The sequence below is a fragment of the Trichosurus vulpecula genome, chromosome 2 (assembly GCF_011100635.1).
Source record: "Trichosurus vulpecula isolate mTriVul1 chromosome 2, mTriVul1.pri, whole genome shotgun sequence".
Taxonomy (NCBI): Eukaryota; Metazoa; Chordata; class Mammalia; order Diprotodontia; family Phalangeridae; genus Trichosurus; species Trichosurus vulpecula.
In genome coordinates this window covers 124,451,565-124,479,068 of record NC_050574.1, presented here as the reverse complement: position 1 = coordinate 124,479,068, position 27,504 = coordinate 124,451,565, and the positions used below count along the sequence as shown (strand labels likewise).

At 46.2% G+C, this 27,504-nt stretch overlaps 1 protein-coding gene and 1 pseudogene across 3 annotated transcripts in view; both read left to right on the top strand.

Moving 5' to 3' along the window:
- ARHGEF17 (Rho guanine nucleotide exchange factor 17) overlaps nucleotides 1-11,941 on the top strand; it is a 150,873-nt gene extending 138,932 nt beyond the window's left edge. For all 3 annotated transcript variants that reach the window (XM_036746075.1, XM_036746077.1, XM_036746076.1), the window contains 8 exons: nucleotides 684-952; nucleotides 2,788-3,037; nucleotides 4,062-4,148; nucleotides 5,008-5,075; nucleotides 5,349-5,497; nucleotides 6,502-6,676; nucleotides 7,776-8,039; nucleotides 10,149-11,941. In XM_036746075.1, the coding sequence (XP_036601970.1) occupies nucleotides 684-952; nucleotides 2,788-3,037; nucleotides 4,062-4,148; nucleotides 5,008-5,075; nucleotides 5,349-5,497; nucleotides 6,502-6,676; nucleotides 7,776-8,039; nucleotides 10,149-10,342 (1,456 nt within the window). In that variant the 3' untranslated portion in view covers nucleotides 10,343-11,941. The remainder of the gene's footprint in view (nucleotides 1-683; nucleotides 953-2,787; nucleotides 3,038-4,061; nucleotides 4,149-5,007; nucleotides 5,076-5,348; nucleotides 5,498-6,501; nucleotides 6,677-7,775; nucleotides 8,040-10,148) is intronic.
- Nucleotides 11,942-24,665: 12,724 nt separating this feature from the next.
- LOC118840378 lies at nucleotides 24,666-26,960 on the top strand (annotated as a pseudogene).
- The last annotated feature ends 544 nt before the right edge of the window (nucleotides 26,961-27,504 follow it).

The window sequence follows — 27,504 nt, the reverse complement described above, 5'->3', positions numbered from 1 at the left end:
CTCTAGGAGGATTAGTATGGGAAGGTTCCCAGAGGAGGTAGGCTTGGCACAAGGGTTTTGAAGTGTCATGAACACAGAAGACACCGGATGAGTTAGTCAGAGATGAAAGGACTTGAGTTTGGAGCAAGAGTTTGTGAGTAACTGGCCAACTTAATCTGAGTGACTTCCTAGAAGAGGAGTTAGACTTAGAGATGACAGTCTAGACAGTCTAAATTCCTGGAGGAGGCAAGGCTTTGAGTTGCCATGGGAACAGGAGAGCTTGGACTGCTTAGTCTGAGGCTTTCCAGTGGCAGACATGAACTTAGAGGAAATACGCTGGTCAAATGAGTCTAAAGCAGTTTCCTGACGAGCTCGGAGGCAGAGTTTTGAAGGTGATGCCCATGGCCTCCAGCCCCACAAATATCCAGGCCCAGACTTATGGCTCACATTAATAAGACTATTGCTGGTAGTACCTAGACTGAGCCCTGCAGGGGCAGGGACAGGTGATGTGAAGATTACTTATCAGAATCTGGAGAATCCAGAACTAGGGTGCTGGGGAAAACCTTGTCCAATGCAGAAAGGTTTCCTAGAGGAGGCAGCAGCTGCTGCTGTCATCCCTATGGTTCTGGAGCCCCTACTGTAAGGCTTGGGGAGGGCGTGACAGTCAGGTCCAGAACTTTGCATTGACTTTCCCTTTGTTGCAGGGATCAGCCCCCATCATTGGTAAGCCCAGCATCTCCCCCAGAGGTGGTAGCCACAGCAGCTTCCCTCGATGAAGGCAGTTCCCAGCCCTGCCTGCACATCTCCATCTCGGGCTCTTCCCCAGAGCTGCCCCCAGGGCCTGCCAACAGTACTCCAGGCCCAGAACTCATGCCCTTCGACAGTGATGATTCAGATGATGAGTCATCCCCCAGCCCCTCCGGGACACTACAGAGCCAGGCCAGCCGCTCCACCATCTCCTCCAGCTTTGGCAGTGAGTATCAATCTAAGGAGGCTTCCTGGAGGCAGAGGTAGCCACAGCCCCCTCTCTCTTGGTGATTTGGGGGGCAGGTGAAGATGGCTGGGTGGGGATCAGAAAGTCAGATGGTTTCCAAGCTGTGCGTCAGAGCTAATAGATTGGTCAGTAAATCAGCTCAGTTACTTACCTAGTCCTCCTCCCCAGTCCCCACCTCTAGGTCCATGTGTCCCTGTGATGTGTAAATGGAAAAAAAAGAGGCAGGATGGTAATCATGAAAATAACATGGAATTAGAAGCATCTGGTCCTGAGTTCCAGCTCTTACACATATTCACTGTGGCAGCCCTCTCTCTGAGCCTCAGTATCCCCTCTGTAAAGTGAGCAGTTTGAACTAAATGATCTCCAAGGCCCCTTCCAGCTCTAATGTTCAGTGATTCTGAGACCTGGGCCCTGAACTCAGGAAGCTCACAATCTGGTTGCGGAGATGAGAGACACCCGAGGAACATTTCAAGAATGAAATAAGATTCAGATACTAAAAGTTGTAGGGGCTCCAAGAAGAGTAAGAATTCCCTGTGGACTGAGTCAGTTCATTGAGGGCTTCCTGGAGGTGGCAGGGCCTTCGCCAGGCTTTGAAGGACCAGAAGATATGAACAGGCAGAAAGGAGAAAACAGCTTGAGCAAAGGTCTATACCTTTGTCCACCAGAATTAACCTGGTTCCTGAAGGAAAGGTACTGATTCATCTAGTCTAGCTTTAGAGAAGGGGAATAAGAAGATTCTGGTCCCACTGTCCTCTACTCTGGTCAGATCACATCTGGGACCTCCTTTAGGTGCCATGTTGTAGAAAAGACATTGGCAAAGTGGAGTGCATCCAGAGGAGGGCAATCAGCATGGAGGAGGGCCTGGAGAACAGACCATCTAAGGATTGGCTGAGAGAATTGGGCATTTTTAGCTTGGAGAAGAGGAGACCAGGCAGGGGTGAAGGCTAGAGGGAATGAAGGCTCTCAAGTATTGACCAGAAGGCAAGAAGGCATATGAAGGAGGGGTTATTATTCTGTTGGACTCCAGAAAGCAAAACTAGGAGCAATGAGTGGAAGTTAAAAAAACCTATTTCAGCTCAATATAATGTGAAACTTCCTAATAAGGAGGTCTATGCAAAAGTGAGGTATACTGCCTCAGAGGATAGTGAGTTCTCCATCACCAGAGATCTTTGATCAGTGGCTGGGTGACCCCTTAGCAAGCAGATGGCAGAGATGATCCTTATTAAGGTATGTGCTGGTTAGATTGGATGATTGCTGAGGTCCCTTCCAACCTTGAAATCCTGCCACCCTCTGAGTAAGGCCTGGTGAGGATGGAGAGAGAGGATGCAGCCAGATCAGAGACCCTGCTTTTCCAGTCTGACAAGGCTAGACTTCCATGACATCTGGCCCATGGTTAGGCAGTGGGGAGTCAGGACAGGTTACTGAGCCAGGGGAGGGACATGGAGATGGGAGGGCCCTTAGAGATCCAACCCCCTCATTTTGTAAAGAAGGAAGTGGAGACCCAGAGAGAGAAGAAGGGATTTTCCTAAAGTCGCAGTGAATCTGGGGCAAAGTTTGGACTCAAACCCAGGTTTTCTGGCCCCTGACTCAAGGCTTTCTCTCTTGCACCCCATTTGGAAGGTGACTCCACCTCCACATCCAGAGAGGCAGGTAGAGGCTCAGGGATTTGGGAGGGGAGTCAGGAAAAAGTTTGCTGCAGTGGGCAATGAATCTGCAGGGTGGATGAAAGAAGGGTGCAAGGGAGAGAGGAAGGAAGAGAAAGCTGCGAGGGATCTGGGGACCTGGGCCTCCACATTCCCTTTCCCCCTCCCCAGATGAGGAGATGCCCAGCTCCAAAGAGGCCACAGCAGAGACAACCAGCTCTGAGGAGGAGCCAGAGCCCGGCTTCCTGCCCCTGTCTGGCTCCTTTGGCCCCAGCGGGCCCCACGGTGGCAGTCCTGTGGACGGACGAGCCCTTCGTCGCTCCAGCCGTGGGTCCTTTACCCGGGGCAGCCTGGAAGACCTGCTCAGCATGGACCCCGAGGCCTACCAGAGCTCCATGTGGCTGGGCACTGAAGATGGCTGGTATGGCCCTCAGGGGTGGACTATGAGGGACTGGAGGGTGGAGGGAAGGGACAGGGCAAGCAACAGCAGCGACCTCAGCATCCTAGGCCAACAGTGCGGCCAACATAGTTAGGGCTACGTTGGCTTTCCCCATGCTCCACTTATGGAGATGTGAAGTCTAGATGAGACACAGTGCCCGCCCTCATGATGCTCCAAGTCTAATCGAGTCTATCTAATCAAGTCCAGTCTCCCAAAACTAGAGTGCAGCACATGTTGGTGGGGACAGAGAATAAGCAAACTTGGCTAGAGCAAGAAATGTGTGAAAGGTAATGACATAAGTCTGGAAAAGCGGAGGAGCAACAGATCATGGAGGGCTTTGTATGCTAAGCCCCGCAGAAAGTCTGAACTTGACTCAGTAAGTAATGTGGAACCACTGAAGGGTTCGAACCTAAATCAAAGTTAAAGATTGTTCTGGAAGCATGTGACAGCTGAACTGGATGAAGAAGAGAGCATGCATGGGAAGAACATAGCTCCCACCTCTTGGCCAAGGGCTAAGGGACTAGAGATACAGAATGAGATCTGTTGATTTGTTTTGCTAGAATACACATGGTTGTGACAAGAGACAGCTTTTACTAGGAAAGGAGAGGGGACTGTAGCAGGCTGTTAATAGGTACTGATAGATTTACTCCCAAAAAGAGCATCACTAAAACACTTTTCTAAATGAAGCTATTATAGTAGTCCAGGCAGGTGACAATCTATACCAGAATGGTGGTGGCAGAAACTCAGAGATGGGGATGGACGATGAAGATATTGTGGGTGGGCGTCTAAGGCACTGTCCAGTACCCAACGAGCCTGGTTCTTCTGAGGGTTCTTGAGTCTCAGCATAAGGGCCTGGGGTCAGACCAAAGAAAAAACCAGCCAGGAGAGGAAGGCTGGGTCTGCCTTGGGACCAGGTAATGGACTTGAAGCCATCAGGCAGTGGACAGAGTCAAGGGCAAAGCAGGGGAGGAATTGTCGTCTGTCTCATGGCTATGGTCCCTTGCAGCATCCATGTCTATCAGTCGTCAGACAGTATCCGCAACCGCAAGAACAGCATGAAACTTCAGCATGCAGCAGCCGTCACAGCCATCATGTAAGGCCCTGAACCCCCAAGCCCTCTAACCCTCCTAAACACCAAACCCCTAATTCCTCCAGCCTTGCATTAGAGAGATAGAGTCATACTGAAGAAGGAGTGCTATGCTTGGAGTCAGGAGACACCTGGGCTCACTTGAATGCAGACTGGCTATAAGACTCTAAGCAAATCACTTAATTTCTCTGGGCCTCATTTTTTCTCATCTATAAAATGGGAATAATACCTACAGTACCTGCCACAGGTGGAAAGACCAAATAAGTGATATACATAAAGCATTTTTCAAACCTTAAACTGCTATATAAACAATAGCCATTATGAAGCCTGCTGGCACTGAATCCCCCGACCCAACTCTTCATTGGCTTGTCCAGCTGATTCCCCCTACCCACTATTCTACCGTTGACCCCCAACTCTGCAACCCTTCAACCCCACCCACTCATTAGGAGTGTTGGGGTGGGGAAAGAAAGTTAGAGAGACTGTGTCTGAGAGACAGAAGACCTGAAATCTCATCTGGGCTCTGCCCCTGTCCCACGGTGTAGCTGTGGACAAATCCCCGCTTCTCTCTCGGTCTCAGTTTCCCCACTGGTAACATGAGGCGGTTGAGTTAGGTCCGAGATTCTAGATTCTATAGTGCTCCTCAAAGTTTGTCTAGAGGTAACTGGAAAACTAATTATTTCCCTAGTCTCACCGCATCCCACCACTATCACCACTGCTTCCAGGTTCCAATGGGTGCCCCTGAAGTTCTGTTTGGGGGAGGCCGTGGTTGGGCCCCTAACTAACTCAAGCTAGCCTCGGGGACCTCTGCCAGCCACAGGGAAAAGCTGACTCCTTCTTTTCCTGTCCCCCAATTCTCCCCGGCTAGGTACCTGGATAACCAAGTGTTTGTGTCTCTGGCGAATGGAGAACTTGTTGTTTATAACCGGGAAGCAGGTAAGGATCTTGGGAGCCAGGATTTCTCCGGGTTCAGGGCAAGTAATTGGACACTGGGACCTATGAAGGAGACCTAGGGTCCGGCCATGTTTGTGTCACTTTGGGCTGATCTATTCTTTCTCTGAGTCTCTCCCAGCCCTAATACCTTGTGATTTCTAAATAGAGGGTACCTGGTAGAGGGGTAGGACAAGGGCACTGGGGCAATGGGAATCTAGGAAGCACTCTGATGGAATGCCAGCCAAGCCCTCTCTTCTCCTTTCTCTCCCTGGGCAGGCCATTTCTGGGACCCCCAGAACTCCAAATCTCTGGTCCTGGGGAGCCCGGGGAACCCCGTTACCAAGATGGTGTCAGTGTCAGGAAAGTTGTGGTGTGGATGCCAAAATCGAATCTTCGTCCTCAACACAGGCAGCTTGCAGCAGGAGGTACTTGGGACCAGGGAAGGGGAGGGCCTCAGAGCAGGGAGAGGGACCAGGTTAGGGGAGGCTGGGGACCAACCACGAGGGCCTCAAGCCCCCCATTTGGGGACCATAGGCACTGAGCAACCAGCCCTGTTGTCTTGGCAGGGGTTGATCTGGGAGAGGCAGGAGCCCTGGGCTGAATCAGGAGCGCTGCCACTGACCCATTTCTCCTCTCTAAGCCTCAGTTTCCTCATCTGTAAAATGGGGCACATAATCCTCCCTACCCTACAACATTGCTGTGAAGAAGGCTCTTTATAAAACCTTCAAGTGCTACAGAAGTGGGGTTGTCGCTGGACCTCAGTTTCTCCACACGTGAATTGGGATAGCACCACCTGGCCAGCTGACCTTCCTCCCAAGCCAGCCGTGCACCATGAGCAGCCTTCTAACATTTTTCCCTTTAACTTGCCTTACTCAGGTTTCAGGGAGCTAGGAATGCAAAATTTGATCTAATGTCCCTTAGCTTTGATTGGGAAAATCAACTGAGACACCAGAGGTAAAGGTGTTTGAGTTCATTCATTCATTCATTCCACTGAACACTTAGTGTGTGCCAGGCATTCTGCTAGGACCTGAGGGCACAAATAAAACAGTCCCCACCCTACTGGGGACTGGGGAGAAAGAGAATGTACCCAGAAACACTGATATAAAATATAGACCAAGTCTTGGAGTAGGAGGGTGCCAGTAACTGGAGATGTGGATAGACCTCGAGTAGAAGGCAGCCGACCCATGAGCTGAGCCTTGAAGAAAGCTGGGGATTCTCAGAAAGTGAAGAGGGAATGCATTCCAAGCAGGGGTACAAACCAGTGCAAAAGCATGTAGGTGGGAAATGGAATGTTATAGAGAACAGCCAGTAGGCTAGTCTGGCTACAAAATAGAATGCGGAATATGTGAAGAGGAGGCTTTATGATGTAAAATGAGCCCAGAAAAGTCAAATTCATCCCTCGTCTCCGTCCCACCCCTTGCCACCCCAGCATATGTTCCAGGTTGGCTTGGACCCCAACCGCAATGTGGCCTGCATGGTGAACTCCAGCCTGGGTGTCTGGATCGCCCTACAGAGCACGGCCCAAGTACGACTGTATCACTCGGGCACCTTCGAGCAGCTGGCTGAGGTGGACATCACACCCCCTGTGCACAAGATGCTCGCTGGTGAGGCGGGTCAGGAACCCAGGGCCAGGCTGAGGGAAGGAGAGGGGGAGGCCAGTGGCTTGGTGGGAGGGGCTGTCCAGGCTCCACTGGAGCCTAAGAGGATGGTGAGTGAAAGGAGGAAAGATGGGGTGAGATGATTTAATGCTAAGGACGCTGGATCGGTGTCAGCAGAATGGGGTTCAAATGGCTGTTTACTAGCTGTGTGACCTTGGACAAGTCTTCTGACTCCTCCAAGCTTTAGCTTCTCTGTGGGATCTTGAGAGATCTCTAGCTTATCGAGGTGCATTGAATCCAGGCTGGTCAATGAATTTGCTGTGGATGAAATCAACTTTGCTTTATGATTGTGAATTCAAAAAGACCAGAGTTCCAATCCAACTTCAGACAGTTACTAGCTGTGTGACCCTGGACGAGTTACTTAGCTTCTGTCTGCCTCAGTCTCCTCGTCTGTAAAAGGGGAATAATACTACCGCCTGCCTCCCAAGGTGGTTGTGACGATGAAATGAAAGAATATTTGAAAAGCCCTTTGCGAACCTTAAAGTGTTCTTTAAATGCTAGCTGTCATTTTTTAAATTTTCTCCCCCGACACACAAACAGTACATTGATCAGTAACCAGAGACGGGGAGGCGCTCCTCTGGTTAGGGTGGCAAGGGGTCTGAGGGTCCTAGTTACTGACACATTTAAATAGGAGACCTCAGGAAGCAGAGTTGATGGAGGTCGACAGGCTCATTGGAGCTAGACTGTAAAATGCCTCCAACATCAGGCTTGGGAAATTCATTCAAGTGCATGGCCACAAACCAGATGATCAGCAAGGGCCAAGGGCCAGGGGCATCAGGAGCCGTGAGCTCGAGTCCTGATTCTGCCAGCCAGGGAACCTTGTACATGTGGCTTCCCCCATCTGAGCCCCAGGATTTTCTTCTGTACCATGCAGGGTTTGGAGCAGGTGGTTCCTAAGGGCCCCTCCAGATCTGCCATTCACCTGAGGGAGCTGTCCCTTGCCCCCTTCGGTTAGGAGGTTGAAGGCTGTTTTTGTAGCCTTGGAGCTGTGGGCATTTAGAAGGGTAGGGAGGCCCCACATCCCATTCATTCTCACTCTCCCCAGGCTCTGATGCCATCATTCGCCAGCACAAGGCTGCCTGTCTACGCATCACAGCCCTGCTGGCCTGTGAGGACCTGCTGTGGATCGGGACGAGTGCCGGGGTAGTGCTCACGATGCCTACCTCCCCAAATACCGTCAGCACCCCTCGAGCCCCACTGAGTCCTGCTGGCCTGGTCCAGGGCCACACGGGTCATGTGCGCTTCCTGACCGCTATCGAGCTCCCGGACAACTTTGACCTCCTCTGCCCTCCGCCATCCCATGACGCAAGTAAGTCAGCCAGGCTCTGGGAGGACAGTAGCCACAGCTGCCACTTTATCCTCTCGCTGGAAGGGAGGACCTCAAAGGTGGAACAGAGGGAGCCTCTCAGACGCTCCACAAATCCAGGAAGTGAGTGTGTAGAGAGGGGGATGTTACCTGAGACAGGAAACAGGTCACAGGAGGCTTGAAGCCTCAGATGAAGGCTACTGCACAGCCCACATTTTCCAGGGCAGCTCTTGTTCTCATGAAAAGCCAGAATACTTCTAGCCAGGCTTTGTAGAAGGGCTGCTTTGTCGAGCCGTGTGTCCTAGTTTTCATTTCTGTGTTTACTTTGTTTTCCCCTGAAAATATGATCATTGTGAGAAGTAGCTTGGCATAGTGAAAAGAAGGCTATCGAGAGTCACAAACACATGGGTTCAAGTCTTGCCTCTGACACACACTGGTCAAATCACTTAACCTCTGGGTGCTCAAGGCAACTCCTTAGGCCTAGAAGCGGCAGAGAAGGTGGTGAGGCCACTCTGTCATTGGGAGTTCCCTACAATGAAATTGCAAGTCTGGCCCAAAAGGATTGCTGGGATAGTCACCGGGAAATGATCTGAGAAGGGGCAAGAGATGGTCCTGCTACCCAGGAAGTAGTTTGTGGTTGATAGGAAGAAGCCATACAAGATCAGAAGTGGGCTGTAATTTTTTATAGCTATATGATGAATGGATAGATGGGAGGAAGGAAGGTAGGAAGGAAAAAAAGGAGGAAGGAAGGAAGGAAAGAAGGGAGGGAAGGAGGAAGGAAAGGAGGAAAAAAGGAGGGAAGGAGGGAAAGGAAGGAAGGAAGGGAGAAAGGAAGGAAAGAAGGAAGGAGGGAAGGAGGGAGGGAGAGAAGGAAGGAAGGAAGGAGGGAAGGAGGGATGGAAGGAAGGAAAGAAAGAAGGAAGGAAGGAAAGAAGGGAGGGAGGGAGGAAGGAAGGAGGGAAAGAAAGGAAGGAAGGGAGGAAGGAAGGGAGAGAGAAAGGAGGGAAGGAAGGAGGGAAGGAGGGAAAGGAAGAAAGGGAGGAAAAAAGGAGGGAAGGAGGGAAAGGAAGGAAGGAAGGGAGAAAGGAAGGAAAGAAGGAAGGAGGGAAGGAGGGAGGGAGAGAAGGAAGGAAGGAAGGAGGGAGGGAGGGAAGGAGGGATGGAAGGAAGGAAAGAAAGAAGGAAGGAAGGAAGGAAAGAAGGGAGGGAGGAAGGAAGGAAGGAGGGAAAGAAAGGAAGGAAGGGAGGAAGGAAGGGAGAGAGAAAGGAGGGAAGGAAGGAGGGAGGGATGGAAGGAAGGAAGGAAGGAAGGAAGGAAGGAAGGAAGGAAGGAAGGAAGGAAGGAAGGAAGGAAGGAAGTAGAAAGGGCATGGTCCAGAAAAAGTTGGGAACAGGGCCAGAGGGAATAAAGGAACTAAAATGGAAAGGAAATGGCTGGTAGGGATTGGAAGTAGTTTCTAATAGGAAGAGGCCACTAGGTGGTGCCATAGTGCACAGCGCGTGGTCTATGCTATCAGGAAGCCCTGAATCCAAACCCAGCCTCACTCAGTAGCTGTGTGACCCAGGACCAATTACTCAACCTCTGTTTGCTTCAGTTTCCTCATCTGTGAAATGGAGATAATGATCTGCCAAGGATGTTGTGAGGATCAAATGAGATAATCATCGTAAAGTGCTTCCCGAGCCTTCAAGAACTATATAATTAATTGCTAGTTATGATCATTATCATCATTATTGGTGTTATTATTATAGGTGTCCATAGCTGCCACGAAGTAGCTTATGGTTGTAAAGGAAATTGTTATGCATGACGGAAATATGGCTTGTGGGAGACAGGAAGAGGCTGGACACATCAGGAAGTGATATGTGGCAGGCAGGAGGCCATTACACAGGATGAGAAATGTGATGTAGGAAACAGGAAGCAGTTATACATTAGAAGACAGGAGAATGGTTATAAAATGACAGGAAGTCACATACAGAATGGGAAGTGCCACGGAGGCAGGAAGTGATACGGTTTGGGGCAGAAAGTACCAAAACAACAGAACATTGGCTGGGGGGAGCCTGGGATGGACTGCCTCTTTCCCATTGACCAGATTGCTCTACTGCTCCCCCCTCCAGGTCCCGAGAAGCCGGCCCTGCTGGAACGAAGGGATTCTTCCCGACACCGAGGCTCAGCCCCAGCCCTGGTCAAGCCCAAGATGCTGGTGATCAGCGGGGGTGATGGCTATGAGGACTTCAGACTGAGCAGCAGTAGCAGTGAGACCGTGGGGCGGGATGATAGCACAAACCACCTCCTCCTGTGGAGGGTGTGACCTGGACACGATCCCGCACCCCCGCCGCCTCCCCGCTCTGCACCGGTGTGTGCACTTGTGGGCCTTGGGCTGACTGGTGTGTGGGCGTCTTGGGCACAGGCATGTGGCCCCTCAAAGGACTGGTGTCTGAAACACAACCGGCCAGGCTGCGCCCAACGTCTCCCCTCATGGCATCCCCCATCCTCTGCTCCATGTGCATCTGGGGACCACACACGTGCATGAGAACGGATCGCATATGGGGAGGCCTTGGCCTGTGGGGCAGCAGCATGCCAGCCGCTGCCAGCCCCAGCCTCCTCACCTTGCCCTCTCTCTGTGTTCCCAGGGTTGCCCTGATTCCCTCCTTGTCCAGGTAACCGAGGCCCCATCACACTCCCTTGGGGCAGGAGGAAGGCTTCATCCCAGGGCAGCCACGGGCCAGAGGGCCATGTGCAATATTGCAAGTGCTTCCTGGAGGCTGTGGGCAGAGTTGGGGAGGTAGCCCCACAGGGCAAAAATTAAGGGTGAAAGGGTGAATGGAGCCCAGGCTGGTGGCTGGCAATCAGAGGAGGAGGCAGCCAGGCCACATGAGACGTGGACGGCACCTCCCCATGTGTACAGTATTTATGTATATTTTTTGATGCTCGTGGTACCTCCCAGAGCACTTATTTATGCCCCAGTCCAGCCTAGCAAGCAAAGGAGAAAGTGAGGGAGATAGGAAGGGCAGGATTTGGGGGCAAGAAACACAGAATCATCCCTTCCCTACAGGGGTGTTGAGTTCATGCCTGAAACTGACCTTCCTGAAGGGAGCCTAATGTCCTTGTCCCCCCATCATCCCCATCTCCACTTCGGTCCCCAGAGAATAGTTTTGCACATTCATAGCACCTTCCTTTCCTTCTGGACCCTCCAAACCCACTCACTTCCTCCCCCATCCCTATAGGCACAGCTTCACAGACCCTGCCCAGAACATGCAGCCCACCATGCCACATCTATGACCGTCATGGCAATTCAGGGCTGGAGAAATGAATTCCACTTGTCAGCGTCCCCTGCTAGAATTTGAAATAGCTCTGGATCTGGAGCCAGAGAATCTCGATTCAGATTCTAACTCTGCTGTGTGACCGTGAACTAGTCACCTTCCTGTCTCTGGGCCTCAATCTCCTCGTCTGTAAACTGAGGGGCATCGGACTAGACGATTGCTGAGGTTTCTTCTAACTGTGGACCCTGTGCTCCAGGGATTCCACTCTCCCATTTCTGGTTCTATTCTCCTTTATCCAAGGCAGGGAAGCAGCTCTATTGTCCATTATACAGGGTTCGAGAAAGCTCCATTCTCAGTTTTCTAGACCCCTTCTCTCATCACTGAGGGATGGGATGGGTGAGGGAGAATCAATTGATTCTTGAGTCTCAATTCTCCAGGGGTTCTGTGTATAAATTCTCCAGGTTCTTTCCTCCACCCTGAGCCATTTTCCTGGTCATTGGCAGCTTTTCATTATTTTATGTTGTTTAAGGAAGACATTTGAGAGCCCTGGATGGATCAGGGAGGCAGCTAATGATGTGGTGATGATGGTGGTGATGATGGTGATGATGATGATGGTGATGATGATGATGGTGGTGGTGATGATGATGATGGTGATGATGGTGATGATGATGATGGTGATGAAGCCTCTGGGTTATCCAGGTCACACAGCGAGTTCCACATGGGTTATCTTTGGTTTCCCAGCCCTGGGCTAATTGACCATTGGTCAAGTTAGGCAGGAAGGGCCTGGGAACCTTCTGGTGCCTTTCCCCTCCAGGCCCATCTGAGCCCCTAGCCCCACTCCCATCATGCCTGCACACTGTGGCATCTGGTACACTGGCACATATGATGACTAGGGGACAGGGGAGAGGGACTGATGGAGTCAAGAACCAAATCTGGAAGTCCCAAGCTCCCTCTCTTCCACCCCAGATTCTAACCACTGAACCTCCTTCCCTCCTGAGTTCTCTCCATCCTCACAGACTGAGCCCTGCCAGGAAGATAACCTCCTAGTCCCTTCTACTTCCACCCCCAAAGCAGAGTGAATCTGATGGGGCCTCTTTAAGGGACAGGTAAGGGAGTGGTTTGGGGAACCCAGATATACCCCCTGTCTAGCCCCAGCTCCCCCACCCACTCACCTTCGGGGAAAGAGCCTGACCTCCCTGCTGCCCGCATTCTCCAAGCTGTAACTCCAAAGGTTTTGCCTCACTGGGGACTCTGGCTTTTCGTGCCAGGTTTCGGGAGGGTGAGGGCTGGGGACACGGGTTCAAGGTCCTGTTTTACTCACTACCAAATGACCATGTATTAACTCCATGGATGATGAAGTTTCAAACAAGTCAATAAACAGAAACACAGAGAAAAAAATAAACATGTCCTGGGGTGGGGGTGGGATTGGGAGGATGGCCATAGTTCATCCTGCCACCTTGGTATAGAAATAGGGCTGACAGGCCACAAACAGACACCATGGGGCATGTGAGAGGACCACTCTGCACTCTGGTCATGGCCTCTCTGAGAGGTAATGCCTGCTTGAAGGGAGCTAGGAACTCTTAAGAAACCCAGCTTTGTCACTTACTACCCATGTGACCTTCGTCAAGTCCTTTCTCTTCTCTGGACATCAGTTGTCTCATCTGTAAAATGAACAGTTTGGACTAGATCAGGGGGTCTTCACCTGGACTCTCTGAATATGTGGATAGATTTCAGGGAAAGCATGAACTCATGTGGGGAAAAATGTATCTTTATTTTCACTAACCTTCAACTGAAATTTAGCATTTTCTTCAATTATGAATTTTTTTAAAAAATTCTTCTGAAAAGGTTTCATCAGAGGGGTCTGTGCCAAAAAAAAAAAAAGAAAAAGAAAAAGGTTAGGAACCCAGACTGGATGGTCTGGGGTCTCTCCCCTGCCACCCCCTGCCATTTCTAAATCCTATGAAATAATTGGCTCAGCTTCCTTCTGGGACAGGAAAGATGCCAAACGTTTGCCAAGTTGGTGGCTAGGAGCACAGAATACATTTTCCCATAGAGACAATGGTGTGCAAAGTTGGGTTGTCAAATTGTCCCACAGAAGGAACATTGCACCAGGAGTGCAAATTACCTACAAGGTTGTCTGCAGGTATTGTGAGGGCTGGGTGTCCCCAAGAGGATGATGGCCAAAACAAGAAGAGAGTGGAAAGCCATACCATGGGAGAATGGATGGGAACGAAGGATTCAGAGGGAAGGGACAAAGATTGACTAGGCCAACCCCTTCATTTTATACATGAGGAAACTGGCCTGGAAGATTTAATGTGACATCCAAGGTCACAAAAGTAGGAAGAACTAGCAATGTTAAGCCTGAAGAAAAGAAGACTTGGGAAAGACTCTACTTGTCAGATGTTTGATAATAATGTAGTTCATACTTTAGAGCTATCATCCCAACTCCCATTCTCACTAACTAATTGGTTCCCCAGAGTATGGCTATTTACATTACCTCAGGGTTCTCGGGTTACCCAAGAGGGATGTCTTTCTAATGCTACAGCTCAAGCCCCCACTAGTGTGCTTCCCTTCATGATTATTAGTTAATATCATTTAGTCAGCCAGACTCAATTGGTTGTTAGAAAAGTAGTATAGTAAAAAACAGTAAAAAAAAATTTAAAAAGCCCTAAGAGCCTGTGACACACTCTCCCATAAGTCCATACAAAGTCCAAGGGAATGTGAGCTCCAACTTTAAAAGTACGTGCGGCAAAAGGGTAGCAGTTCCTGAAAGTCCTTATGCATGTTCCCTTTAGGTATGGTATAATTTTGTTTGTTTTGTTTTGTTGCTGGACTCTTTGTGGAGCCTTGAATGTTCATCCAGGCTGTCCTTGGATCCTGGTGCAGACACTACCATCAGCTGATCCAGAGACACTGTTAGAATAGTAATGGGAAGATGGAAAGGCTCAGACCTCTTTTCCTTCCTCTTCCCCACCCCTACTCCCATTGAATCCTTCACTGGAGTTTAGCTGGAACAATCTCTTGGGCCCAAACTGACTTGATATTTTATAGATATTTCTTAGGGCATAATCTGGTTTCTGCAGACAAATTTGAACATTCCTGTACAATGCCACTCCAGAATCTGAGTACTGATCAAAGACTCAGATTAATTAAGACAAGTGTAAATTTATTAAGTTATAATTAATGGTTTTCAGGTGAGTGATTTGATTGATTTATTTGAGTCCCGCCCTTGTAGTAATAACTGTCTCCACCCCCCATTTCTGTGATGCATTAAGTTTTATCAAACAATGTCCCCTTAGCAGCCCTATAAAGTGTAGGTAGTACAGGTATCATCCCCCATTTTATAGCTCGAGAAACCATCAAGGCACAGAGTTGAAGTGACTTGTTCAGAGTCATACATCTAGGAAATGAACAAACCAACGGATCATAGATTTAGACCTAGAGGGACCTTAGAGTTCCTCAAGTCCAACCTCATCATTTTACAAGTAAAAACATTAAGACACAAGGAGATTTATCCAGGGTCACAGAACTAGTAAACATCTAAGACAGTATATGAACCTAGGTCTTCCTGACCGCAAGTCCAATGGCTTATCCATGATATCATGCTGCTACACAAAAGAGAGTTTGGGGGAGGGGGAGCCAGTCCCCATCTAGTCCAACGTTTCCCCATCCCCAGGCTCCCCATTTACAGTTCTTCCCCAGATTCAGAGGCAGGGGCCAAGGGATGGAGATGATAGGCTGTGTGATGTTCTATTTTTCATACCACCAAATGACTGTGTATTAACTTCATGGAGAAGCACAAAGAGAGTGGGAAACGCCTACCAGCAGGAGGAGGCCCAGGCACTGACCCCAGGGGACAGAACTAGAAGCATTCGAAAAGGGAGATTTCAGTTCAATTTAAGGAAAATAGTTCCCAACCATTAGATCTGCCTTCAAAGTAAAATAGGCTAGCATATGAGGTTGCAATTTGTTTATCACTGGAGATCATCAAGTGGAGAATGGATGACCACTTTTCAGGTGAAGCTGTGAAGAAAACTCTTGCTCAGGTATAGATTATGCAAGATTTCCCTCCCATTCTTTGCAGGGTAGGGAGGAGAATAGAGATGATCAGGGCTTCCTGGAAGACATGGTGAGCTTGAAGGAAGAGGAGGCTTTCAGCATGCAGAGATGGGGAAGGAGTACATTCCAAACATGGAGGAGAGCCTATGTAAGTGCATGAGGCAGGAGAAGGTAGACTGATCCAGTCTGGTTGGAACGAAAAGGTCCAAGCCTAGTGACCTACGCCTTTAGATTTAGAGCTTCCACCTTTTATTACTTTCTAAACTTTGTCTCTCTCTAGCCTCAACTCACTTGGACCTTCCTGGCTTGTTTGGCTTCCTGGTCTTAGTCCAATTACCTCCTTCCCTAATCACCTTCCCCTTTTTCCTGGGGCCGTTTGCCATAACTGGCCTCCTAGTCCCCACATTCATTTTAAATGTTGTGGTATTTCAAGCAACTCACAACCTCTCTGAGCCTCATTTTCCTCAACTGTAAAATGAGGGGAATAGCGTTGGACCAGATTATCTCAAAAGTCCCTTCCAGCTCTAAATCTGATGGTTTGGATAGAGTGAGAGGTTGTGCCTAAACGCAGCTTCCACTCACCACTACAAAACAGCCATAAGGGCTAGATAAAATATTATCTAGATACTAACTAGCTAAAACAACATAAACATGATTAGGAAGAAAGGAAATCACTTAGCACAGAGCAAATCTAAAGAAAAAACAAGGTGGCCCTGTCTGTGTCTGGTACAGGGATGGGGAACCTATGGCCTTGAGGCCACATGTGGCTCTCTAGGTCCTTAAGTGTGGTCCTTTGACTGAATCCAAACTGCACAGAACAAATCCCCTTAATAAAAGGGCACCACCCCTAGTTTAGTATTACCTTTGTCCCACCCACCACTGAGATGCCATTTTAAATTACCTCTTGGAATCATTGCTAAAGAGGATTCCTTTGGACTTTGTCCTACCTCCTCCAATGCTCTTAACAGATAGAAATCCATGAATTCAACTAATTTTAGTGGACCAGAGAAAAGCAGGTGACTATGGACCGGAGAAGGGCCCAACAAAACACCATTTAGTACCACAACAATAACAATAGCTAATTTTAAATGGTGCTTTAAGGTTTGCAAAGAATTATTATAGATATTTGATACTCACAAAAAAGTCCATGAGGTAACTGCCATTTTTATCCCCACTTTACAGCTGTGGAAACTGATGATAAAAGAAGTTGTGACTTGCCCAGGATCACATAGCTGGTCAGCAACTAAGGCAGGATTCAATCATGAGTCTTATGACTCCATGACAAGTGCTCTGTGCTTTATGTCACCTAGTACGGAAGGGAAGGAACTTTCATCAGAAAAGTCCATTGAAAGGCACAGTACAAATCCAACCATAGCTGCCTTTTGGAGTTGTCTTCAGTATGGCTCTAGTCCCACTGTCCCAGAATCATGTCACTACATGCCCTATTCAGGTTTCTAGGGGTACCCTTGAAAGATTGGGATGTCTCTTGTTTAATGTCCTCAGTGTTCCAGGTATGTTCCTTCTACTGTTAACCACCATTTGACCAATTTTACAAAGGGATATTTACTTCAAAGATATGTCTAGAACAGAAGGTCAAGCATTTTCCCCCAATATCTCAGGAAGATTACTCTCCCTTATATTACTATGGTCCCTGGGGATAGTGGGCTCAGAATTTATATAGGTTCTATGTAGCATTGGTCACACCAAGGTCAGATCTATTGTTGCTAAAGGAGTCTTTGTCTCAGCTACCATGGGGCTAGGTCCTGAAGGAGCACTGCAGCTGGCATCCTCAAGGAACTGTTGCTGTTCCTTGGGCTGCAAAAACCTGGCTTGTACTCAACTCCAGGACATCAAGTCACTCATCCTCCTGACCTTTCAAAATTTACCAGTCCACAGTCTCCAACTTCTCCAAAGAGAACTCTGAGGCAGACAAAGAACCAAGACTGTATTCACAAGGCCACATGTTGACTTTGGAGAGAGAGGAACCAAGACCTCTTACAGCATTCCTTTCCTAATGAGTGAAACCAAGAGCAGAGGTCCATCCAAGAGGCAAGAGTAGTGGATAACTAAGGCCCTTTGAAGGATTCTCCAGCTCTATTTCACAGCTGTAGCCAATTAAGAAGCTGCCATTCACCAAGTGATTAGCAGATCACAAGCAATTATAGAATATCTTTTCCTGTTCCAAAAGTTTCTTCAAGGCACTTCCATTATACATTATTGAAACTGTCTTGGAAACAGGCTCCTCAGCCTCTTCCACGTGAGGACTTGTATCATACTAATGCATGCTGTGCAAGCTCATGATGGTTGGACTTACTAGGCTGTCCTCCATTACACCCAACCTTGGAGGTCTGGAAGAGAGAAAGTGAGAGGCCATGGTTGGGAGGGAGGCCCAACCGTGCTGGCCTGCATCAAACTATGTAGTATGGAAGGGAAAGAACTTCCACTGAAAAGGCCAATTATAGCTGAAACATCACAGAAAAAAAAACAACAGAAAAACTGAGAAAGCAGAAGAAATGAGTACACAGTTGATAAAAAAAAAAGGTCAAGGAATGCAATGAATAATTACAAAGAAGTAAGGGAAATTAACTTGAAAATCCCTGAAGCAAAAGAAAGCATTATATAGAATAAATTCTATGAATAGCCCCAGAAAGCAATCAATCAATTAAAAGCATTTATTAAGTACCTTCTATGTACCATGAAGTGGCAATGAACAATTGCAAAAACCTCCGGAATGATTCAAAAGATCATTAAATTAAATTTTAAGATAAATGAGTTAGGATAGAAGTTAGAGCTCTCAAGAAGAAATAGAGTAATGAAACTTGGCTACACCACAATGGGAAACGTGCCTGTGAGCATTTAATGGACTTCAAGCTCAACATGAATGAACAGCATTACAAGGAAGACGAAAGAGCAAATACTATTCTAGAGTGCATTATGACACATAACATCCTTGCTGAGGGAAGTGAATTCTGCTGTACTGTGCTTGGTTGGATCACACAGGGAGTCCTGTACATCACTTTTAGGGAATGTCATTGGGAAGCTGGAGGAAGTCTAAAAGACAGTGAGGAGGCTGGTGACAGGATTGGAGACAATGCCTTATGGTGATCTGTTGAAAAAAATGGAGACATTTAGCCTAGGCAAGAGGAGACGTAGAGGGGGAAAGAGTCATATTTGTAGCAATGTCATATAGAAGAAAGTTCTGCTTCATATCCAAGAGAAGAACTAAGAACCATTGTTCTTAGGGGGGCAATAGCAAAGGGGTGATTCAGGCTTGAAAAAACTTTCTAACAATTAGAGCCAAAAAGAAATAAAATGGGTTGTCTTCAGAAGTAGTTGGTTCCCCTCACTAGAATTTTACAAGCAAAGGCTTGATGACCATATGTTGATAGCATTGTAGAGTGGATTCTGGATCCCCCATGTATGGACCAAATGGCTGCTGAGGTCCTTTCCAAGTCTGAGGATCTGAATGAAATCAATATGACAGTAAAGAGAGCAGAGAATTTAGGACAAACAATGGAGAAACTCTCCAAAATCATAGATTCTCTGAAAAAGATAACAGCAGAAAAACTCATTTTAAACCACATTTTTAGAACACAAGTGTAGTTAGAAGAAAAATTAATTGAACAATTTTTTTTAAATAACAAAATTGAAGAACATATATGGTCTCTACAAGCCAAGGAATTGTGCCTGAAGATAGGATACTATATGAAGATAGGATTGGCCTATTGCTAGGCCCTCTCTGACAAAAGGGGCTCCATGTTTAACCATTGACTGACTCACCTAGCTACCAAGAAGTTCCTAAGTAACTGATAACTCGTTTGGTCCGCTATATTTAGGCAAGGAATGCAAGGTTAGCAAACTGTCTTATGAAGAGACTGTCAAAGGGTAGTAGGCCTCCCAGAAAAACACAATGAAACAAAAAGTCTGAAGACTATAATTCAAAAAATCTTCCTGGAAAATTGCCCAGATGTATCGGAAAAGAAAAATAGATATGACAGAATCTATAGACTGTTGACAAAAAGATACCTCAGATTTAATTCACTAAGAAACCTCGTAATCAAACCAATGAACTCTTGTTTTAAGTAAAAATAATATTGTAAGTAACCAGAAGAAAGAGCATCATATAATAAGAAAAAATCCAAATTACTCAAGACTACTCCCTATTTATGAGAAATCAGAGAAATATTAAAATATGAAATTCTGAAAAGAACCCCAAAATAATACATGCTGCAATGCATGCTTAAAACACCAGAGGAAAAAAGATAGATTGTTTTTTAAGGGAGGATTTCTTTCAAAATAAAGCAGAAGCAAACAGGGCGTTTGATATGCAAATCCAGTTTTTTAAATAAGAAATATTAGATGAACAATTACATTTAACAAGAACTGGGGCACAGAGTATGTGGGGTGAAGAATAAGGGATAAGAAGATTGAAAAGGTAGGAGGCACCAAGTTATGAAAGTCTTTAAAAGTCAAATAGAGAATTTTATATTTGATCATGGAGGTGGTAGGTAGATAGTGGAGTTTATGAAATAGGGGAATGATAATGGTCAGATGTGCACGTTAGGAAATACAATTTGACAGTTGAGTGAAGGATAGACTAGAGTGACAGCGAGACCCATCAGAAGGCTTCTGCAGTAGTGGAGGGGTGAGGTGACAAGGTCCTGTACCAGGATGGTGGCAGTGTCAAAGGAGAGAAGGGGATCATACAGGAGATATTGCAAAGGTAGGCCTAACAGGATACAGAGGATAGAGTCTGTGTGTAGATTTTGGGAAAGTTCCATGAACTTGGACAGGAAAAAAAAAAAATCATGTCCTTTCACTCACCTCTCACTAAAATTTAGCATTTCCTTCAATTATTTAAAAATATGATTCTGAGAAGAGGGTCATAGGTTTCACCAGACTGACTCTCATGGGGTCCATGACACACAAAAGGGTAAGAACCCCTGGACTAGGTGATTTCTAAATCAGCTCTGCCATTTTGGTTCTAAGGTTCCTTCCATCTGTGACATTCTGTGTTCTAAGGTCCCTTTCAGTTAACATGTTCTGGAGTCTTCATGCTCTACAACTTATGAGACTCCATCTCTCAACACAGAGAGGGAAGAAGAGGGAAACGCAGTTAAATTAAGGGATAGTTCCTATTACCTTGCAATTAGAATTGTTGTTCAGTCGTGTCTGACGCTTTGTGACCCTGTTTGGGGTTTCTTGGCAAAGGTACTAGAGCGCTATTTCCTTCTTTATCTCATTTTGCAGATGAGGAAACTGAGGCAAACAGGGTTAAGTGACTTGCCCAGAGTCACCCAGCTAGTAAGTGTCTGAGGCCAGATTTGAATTTAGAAAGATGAATCTTCCTGACTTCAGGCCAGGAATTCTATCCACTTCCGCCACCTAACTGCCTGCAATTAGAATAATTCAACCCAATTCACAGGCCAAGCCTTGTCTTTAGAAGCATAATCCCGCCATGAGCTGGTAACACAGCCTCAGGGGACTCATCTGGGCTGAGGGCAAGCCCAGGAGAAATGATGTAGTGCATGAGATGGTAGAGACTTTTGAATGAGAGGAGAGACAGGGAAAAAGAGGAGGGATCAGGATGGAGACAGTTGCTTCCCTGTGCTGAGACTTCATGAAGTGGGACATATGGAGGGCAGGGACCATACAGGGTTCACTGGCACAAATGAGCAACCCCAGAGAGAGTGGAGATGGGGGATGTAGTGAGCTGAATGGGGACCACAGCAGAGGACAGTGGCAATCACTTTCCTCAGGTGCAGAGTTCAGGAGGTTTGACAGGGGTGGGGGACCTGTTGCTTCGAGGCCACAAGTGGTCTTCTAGGTCCTCAGGTGTGGCCTTTTGACTGAGTCCAAGTTTTACAAAACAGATTCTTTTATTAATGGGGTTTGTAATGCAAAGTTTGGAATCAGTCAAAGGGCCTCACCTAGAGGGCCACATATGGCCTTGAGGCCACAGGTTCCCTACCCCTGGTTTAGCACTTCAGAAGGCCAGCAGCTAGCCAGGGCAGGGGATGAGACTGATATCCTAGGAAGGATCTCAGCATCTTCAGGCTTTTCTGAGGCCTCTCCATTCATAAATGTCCCCAGTGCCCTGACTGAGCTTATCCTGGGATTTCACACAGGCCTTCATTTTAATCTCTTGAGAGTCTCCATTTCCTCCTCTCTAAAATGAGACCGGATCAGATGATCTCTAAGGTCCCTCACGGGGCAGCTAGGTGGATAGGATGGTGGGCCTGGAGTCAGAAAGATTCATCTTCCTGAGTTCATATCCAGCCTCAGACACTTACTAGCTGTGTGACCTTGGGCAAGTCACTTAGCCCTGTTTGCCTCAGTTTCCTCAACTGTAAAATGAGCTGGAAAAGGAAATGGCAAACCACTCCAGTATCTCTGCTAATAAAACCCCAACTGGGGTCATGGATAGTCTGACAAGACTGAAAATGACTAAACAACAAAAGGGCCCTCCCAACCCTGAACTCCTAATATCCTGTGAATGACAGTCCCTTTAGCACAAGGCTTTTAAGTGCCGATGGCTGGAGGAAAGGGAAGTGTAGAAACTAGTCCCAAAGTTGGGCACAGAGTAAACGTGGTTGCTTGACTAGAAACCTAAGAGAAGCTGACTTAGGGGAACAGTTTCCTAATAGATCCGCTCAAGCGAAATGGGCCGTTCTTGGTAGTGAGCTCCCCTTTGCTAGAGGTCTTCAGCTGGAGGCTGGATGACCAGGTGTCAGGGTTATCTTTACTTTGTTAGGGGAAAAGGTTCAACAGGTGGGTGGATGAGGAGGGAGGATATCAGGAAATTACTACTTTGTTAAAAAAAAAAAGGAACCAATGAAACTTAACAACAAAAAGGAAAGGACTGGGTTACCAGCCCTACCAGCTCTAAATTCTAAAATCCTGGAAGGAACCAAGATGAGAGATGATTGTCTAGCCTTTTCCACAGAGACGCTTTGTAAGAGCCTGTGTCAATGAACACATTCTTATGAAGTGCCGACTACACAGCAGGCACTGTGCTAAGTGTTGGGGGTACAAAGAAAGGCAAAAAAAAAAACCCAACCCCAAAACAAAAAACAATCTCTGCTTCAAGGAGTACACAGTCTAATGGGAGAGACAACATGCAAATAACTACATATGAATAAGCCATACAGATGAATTAAAGATAATCTTAAAGCAAAAGCTTTAAGGGAGATACCGAAAGGCTTCTTGGAGAAGATGCTATTTAAGCTAGGATGTAGGAATACAGAAGGTGGAGATGAGGAGGAAGAGAATTCCAGGCATGGGGGACTTCTAGTAAAAATGTACAGAGTAGAGAGATAGTGTATCTTGTGAAGAGCTCTAAAAGGCATACAGAGGGGGCAGCTAGGTGGTACAGTGGATAGACTACAGGTCCTTAAGTCAGGAAGACCTGAGTTCAAATCCAGCTTCAGACATTTAATAGGAATGTGATCCTGGGCAAGTCACTCAACCCTGACAGCCTAAAAAAAAAAACAGAAACCACAGATAATTTTATATTTGATCATGGAGGTGATAGAAAGACAACAGAGTTTACTGAATAGGGAAGTGACTTGGTCAGATGTGTATTTTGGGAAGATCAGTTTGACACCTGAGTGGAGGATAGGGAAGAGACCAGAATCGTGGAAGCCAACCAGGAGGCTACTGTAATGTTCCAGGGGGATGGTGAGGAGGGCCTATGCCAGGATGATAGCACCATTACATGAGAGAAAGGGGTCTATAGGAGAAATGTTTCAAAGGTAGAAATGACAGGATTTAGGAACTGACTGGGTATAGTGGTACAAGAGCAGGAGGGAGGGTGACATCTAGGTGCCAGGCCTGGGGGGAACTGGGAGGATGGAGTTGCCTTTAGCAGTAATAGAGGAGTTAGAAGGAGAGGAGGGAGGGTGGAGATGAGTTCAGTCTAGGACCTGTTTGTTGAGAGGAGTCTGTCTACTGAACATCTAGTTTGAGATGTCCAACAGGAAGCTGAAGATGTGAGACTGGAGGTCAAGGCTAGACTAACAGATGTGAGAATCATCTGTATAGAGACGTTAATTGAATCCAAGGAAGCTGATGAGATCTCTAAGTGAATTACTATGCACAGGTTCCCAAAGTGATAACACCCCCTGAGGGGCACTGGACTGATCCAGGGGGGCAGTAGTAGCCTCAGGTGCAATTGGGGAGCATTGAATAAAAATAACAGGGCAGTGGAAGCATAAGAAAAGAAGAAAGAAGAGGAAATTTTTGAAAAACCATTCATACATGTTTCATCTATTTTATAAGAGTTATAGTTGTACATTGTCTTCCAAATAAACACATAAAATGCAAGTTACAACCCATCAGTGGTCAAGTCCACTTAACAAGCAAGTTGTTGGCAGGTGAGCATGTTGCACATTGTTGGGAAGTCCAGCATGCATCCTCAGAAATATGTGCATGTAATGACTTGTTTACAGTACCATACTATACAGCAGGCCTGCACAACCTGTGGCCAAGGCCCATAGGCACACAAAGGGATTTCAGTTGGCCCCCCAAAAACGCAGGCCCCTCAAAATCCTTTGGTGGGCTGCAGTTGGGCAGGCCTGCTATACAGTTACATAATGCAATATTGTGTTATTGAAATTTCTATGCAGGAAAAAACCCACAAATTTACAATAAATTATTAAATTTGAGATGTATCCTTTTAATACATATGTATATTTTTTATGTTTTTTTTTGAAATGACACAAATTTCAAAAAAATCATTAATGGGTTAAAGAAAGTAGATTTCCAGGGGGGCACTGAGTAACTTTTTTTTGAAAAGGAAGCAGTAAGCGAAATAAGTTTGGGAACCTCTGTGAAAAATTAGAGAAGGGGTACCCAGGGTTAGGGGGTCTGACCTGGATGAAAATCCTATAAAACAAATGGGGAAGAGCAGAAAGGGGTGGGGTGAAGCCAAGATGGCAGAATACAGGCAGCAACCCAGCTGAACTCTCCCAATATTCCCCTCTAAACAACTTTAAAATAACTCCTCAAATAAAGTTTTGGAGCAGCAAAGTCAACAAAAGGTCGGATTGAGACATTTTTCCAGCCAAAGACAACCTAGGGGGCATGCAGGGACACCCCAGTAGGCCCCTGCCCCCCTTCCCCCTCTCCTGGTGCTGGAACTCCCCTTCTCTGGGGCCTCCACTCCCCCGTGGGGCCTGCGCCTCCAGAGCAGTGCAGCCATGGTGCTGTCAGGAAGGGGCCCAGCTGACAGCCCTGTCCTGGCCTAGCCTTCCCTGCTTCTGCACTGCTCTCCAGGCCTCTCCACACAGATCTCAACACTAAACTCCCACAATGTCTCTGAGACCAAGAATAGTGGATTTTGATGCAATATGGAACAAACTCTTAAAGACAATCATGTTGGATTATGTTGAAAGAGCACCTTGGAATGATCACTTTTCAGACATTTATGCTTTATATGTGCCCTATCCTGAACCTCCTGGTGAAAGACTTTACACAGAGACTACAATTTTTTTTTTTTTTGGAAAATCATGTATGCCATCTGCACAAGAGAGTTCTGGATTTGAAGAATAAATATTGGTTGTGTATCATAGGTATTAGGAAGAATATAGCAAGAGGACAGACTATATGGACTGTTTATACAAGTATCTCAACACACAATTTATTAAGAAGAATAAACTGGTGGAAGCTAACCTTCAGTATGGTTATGGCCGTGTAAATATGAATGAACCACGTATGGAAATAGGAGAGCTTAGCATTGGACATGTGGAGAAAGTTGATGATTGAGCCACTTCAGGCAATCCTCATACAAATGCTCCTTCAAGAAATAAAAAATGAGCACTGTGGGGAAGAACCAAATCAAAAAGTAATCCATGGGGTTGGTTATTAACTCCTTTGTTCATGTTGAACAACAGAAGAAAAAATTCCCCTTAAAGTTTTATCAGGAAATTCTTGAGTTGTCTTTTCTGACTGAAACAGGGGAGTATTATAAACAAGAAACTTCAAATCTATTACAAGAATCAAGCTGTTCGCAATATAGGGAAAAAGTTCTAGGTAGATTAAAAGATGAAAAAACGTGATGTAGAAAATATTTACATCCAAGTTCATACAGTAAAGTGATTCATGAATGTCAGTAGCAAATGGTAGCAGACCATTTATAGTTCCTACATGCAGAATATCACAATATTATCCAATGAGAGAAAAGAAGGGGCATGGCAAATATGTACACCTTGTTTCATGCTGTGTCAAGTAGTTTACCTCATATGGTTCAAGAACTGCAGAACCATACTCACGATGAGGGTCTTAGAGCAATGGGTAATCTTTCTCAGAAAAATATGCCAACTCAATTTCTGGATTCGGTTTTGGAGGTACATGGTAAATTTGCCCAACTTATCAACACTGTTTTGAATGGTGATCAACACTTCATGAGTGCCCCAGATAAGGCTCTGATGTGCAGAGTAAACTATAAAGAACCCAAAGCTGTTTGCAAAGCATCTGAGCTACTGACCAAGTGCTATGACAACTTGCTAAAAAAAAATCCACAAAAGGAATGACTGAAAATGAAGTGGAAGACAAGGCTACCAGCTTCATTACTGTTTTCAAATATATTGATGATAAAGATGTTTTTCCAAAGTTTTATTCCAGAATATTCGCCAAACGTTTAATTCACAGCCTGTGTATGTCTATGGATTCTGATGAAGCCTTGATCAACAAATTAAAGTAAGCCCGTGGATCTGAGTTTACAAGCAAACTCCACTGACCGTATAGAGACATGAACATCAGTGCTGATCTCAACAACAAATTCAGGACACCGTAATTGATTTGGGAATTTGTTTTCAAATATACATCCTACAAACTACTCAGGCTTCTTCCTCTACATTTGCCACGTCTCAGGAACGAGGAAAAAAGTGTACAGATGTTTGAATTATTTTATGGTCAGCATTTCAGAGAAGGCAAACTTACATGGTTATCTTATTTTCATGCAGGTGAAGTTAAAATGAATTATTTGTCCAAACCCTGCTTGGGCACGGTGATGACATGCCACATGGCAGTACGACTTGCTTTTTTAGTTTTTAAAATTTTTTAATTGACAAATTTCTTTTTAGTTTTCAACATTTGCTTTTTTTATTTTGAATTGTAAATTTTCCCTCCTCTTTCCTTTCCTCCTCCCCCCTCCCCAAGATTACTTTTCATGATAATGGAGCCATCATTTTCAAAGAGCTCCATGACAAGAACATAGATGAATGAAAAGGAATTGGCAAAAACTATCAAATCAGAAAATGATTAACCATGATTCAGAAAAGGAAGACATAGATGCAGACTCTACTTTTTCATCAAATATGAACTTCAGCCTAAAAGAATAAAATTTAAAATTACCACGTCAATGCAAAAAGACCCACCACAGGGGCAGACCTGTGGTGCCGCAGATAAAGGCAGGAAAATGTACCTCCACGCTGCTATAGTCCGTGTCACGAAAGCTCAAAAAGTGTTTGGGCATAATGTATTCAGGAGGTCATCAGTCAGTCAAGAGCATTAGCAATGATTAAGAAGTGCATTGGCGTTCTGATAGACAAACAGTGTGTTGCAAGAAGCCGAGCATCGGCAGATGAATACAGATATGTGGCGTGATGATGCCAGCCACCCTGCAAGTGCGCTTGAAGAACATCCTGTCACTATTTGGTGTGTTCCTGTGGAAAGAAGCAGGCTCGGGTGCCTCCTTAGTTGGCCCCTTGGCAGCCCCTGTTTCCCTGCTGTTCACAACATCACCAGTACTACGTCATGAGCTGAGTATCAATGAAAATGCCTACAGATATTTCAAGCTCATGTTATTATGATATTTCTTAAAACTTTACTAAATGAATGAGTAAAGTATTGCTGAAATGTGGAAATTTGATTGGGTAGCATGCTTTTATTTTTCTTCCTCACGTTTGTACTTGCTGTGTTAGGTTTGTTTTTTTTTAAATGTATCTTAAAGGACGTAAAGCAAACACTTAGATAATGTAATATGACAGATAACCTAATAATTGCACCTACATTAAAATAAACTGTAAGCAGGGCCCCTGCTCCTTTGTGACTGACCACAAGCATTCTTCTTAGCCCTCTTACCCAGAACTGCATATGAGCAATAGAGTTGCCAATCAGTGCTGGCTGCTCCCAGAGCCAGCAAAGGGTC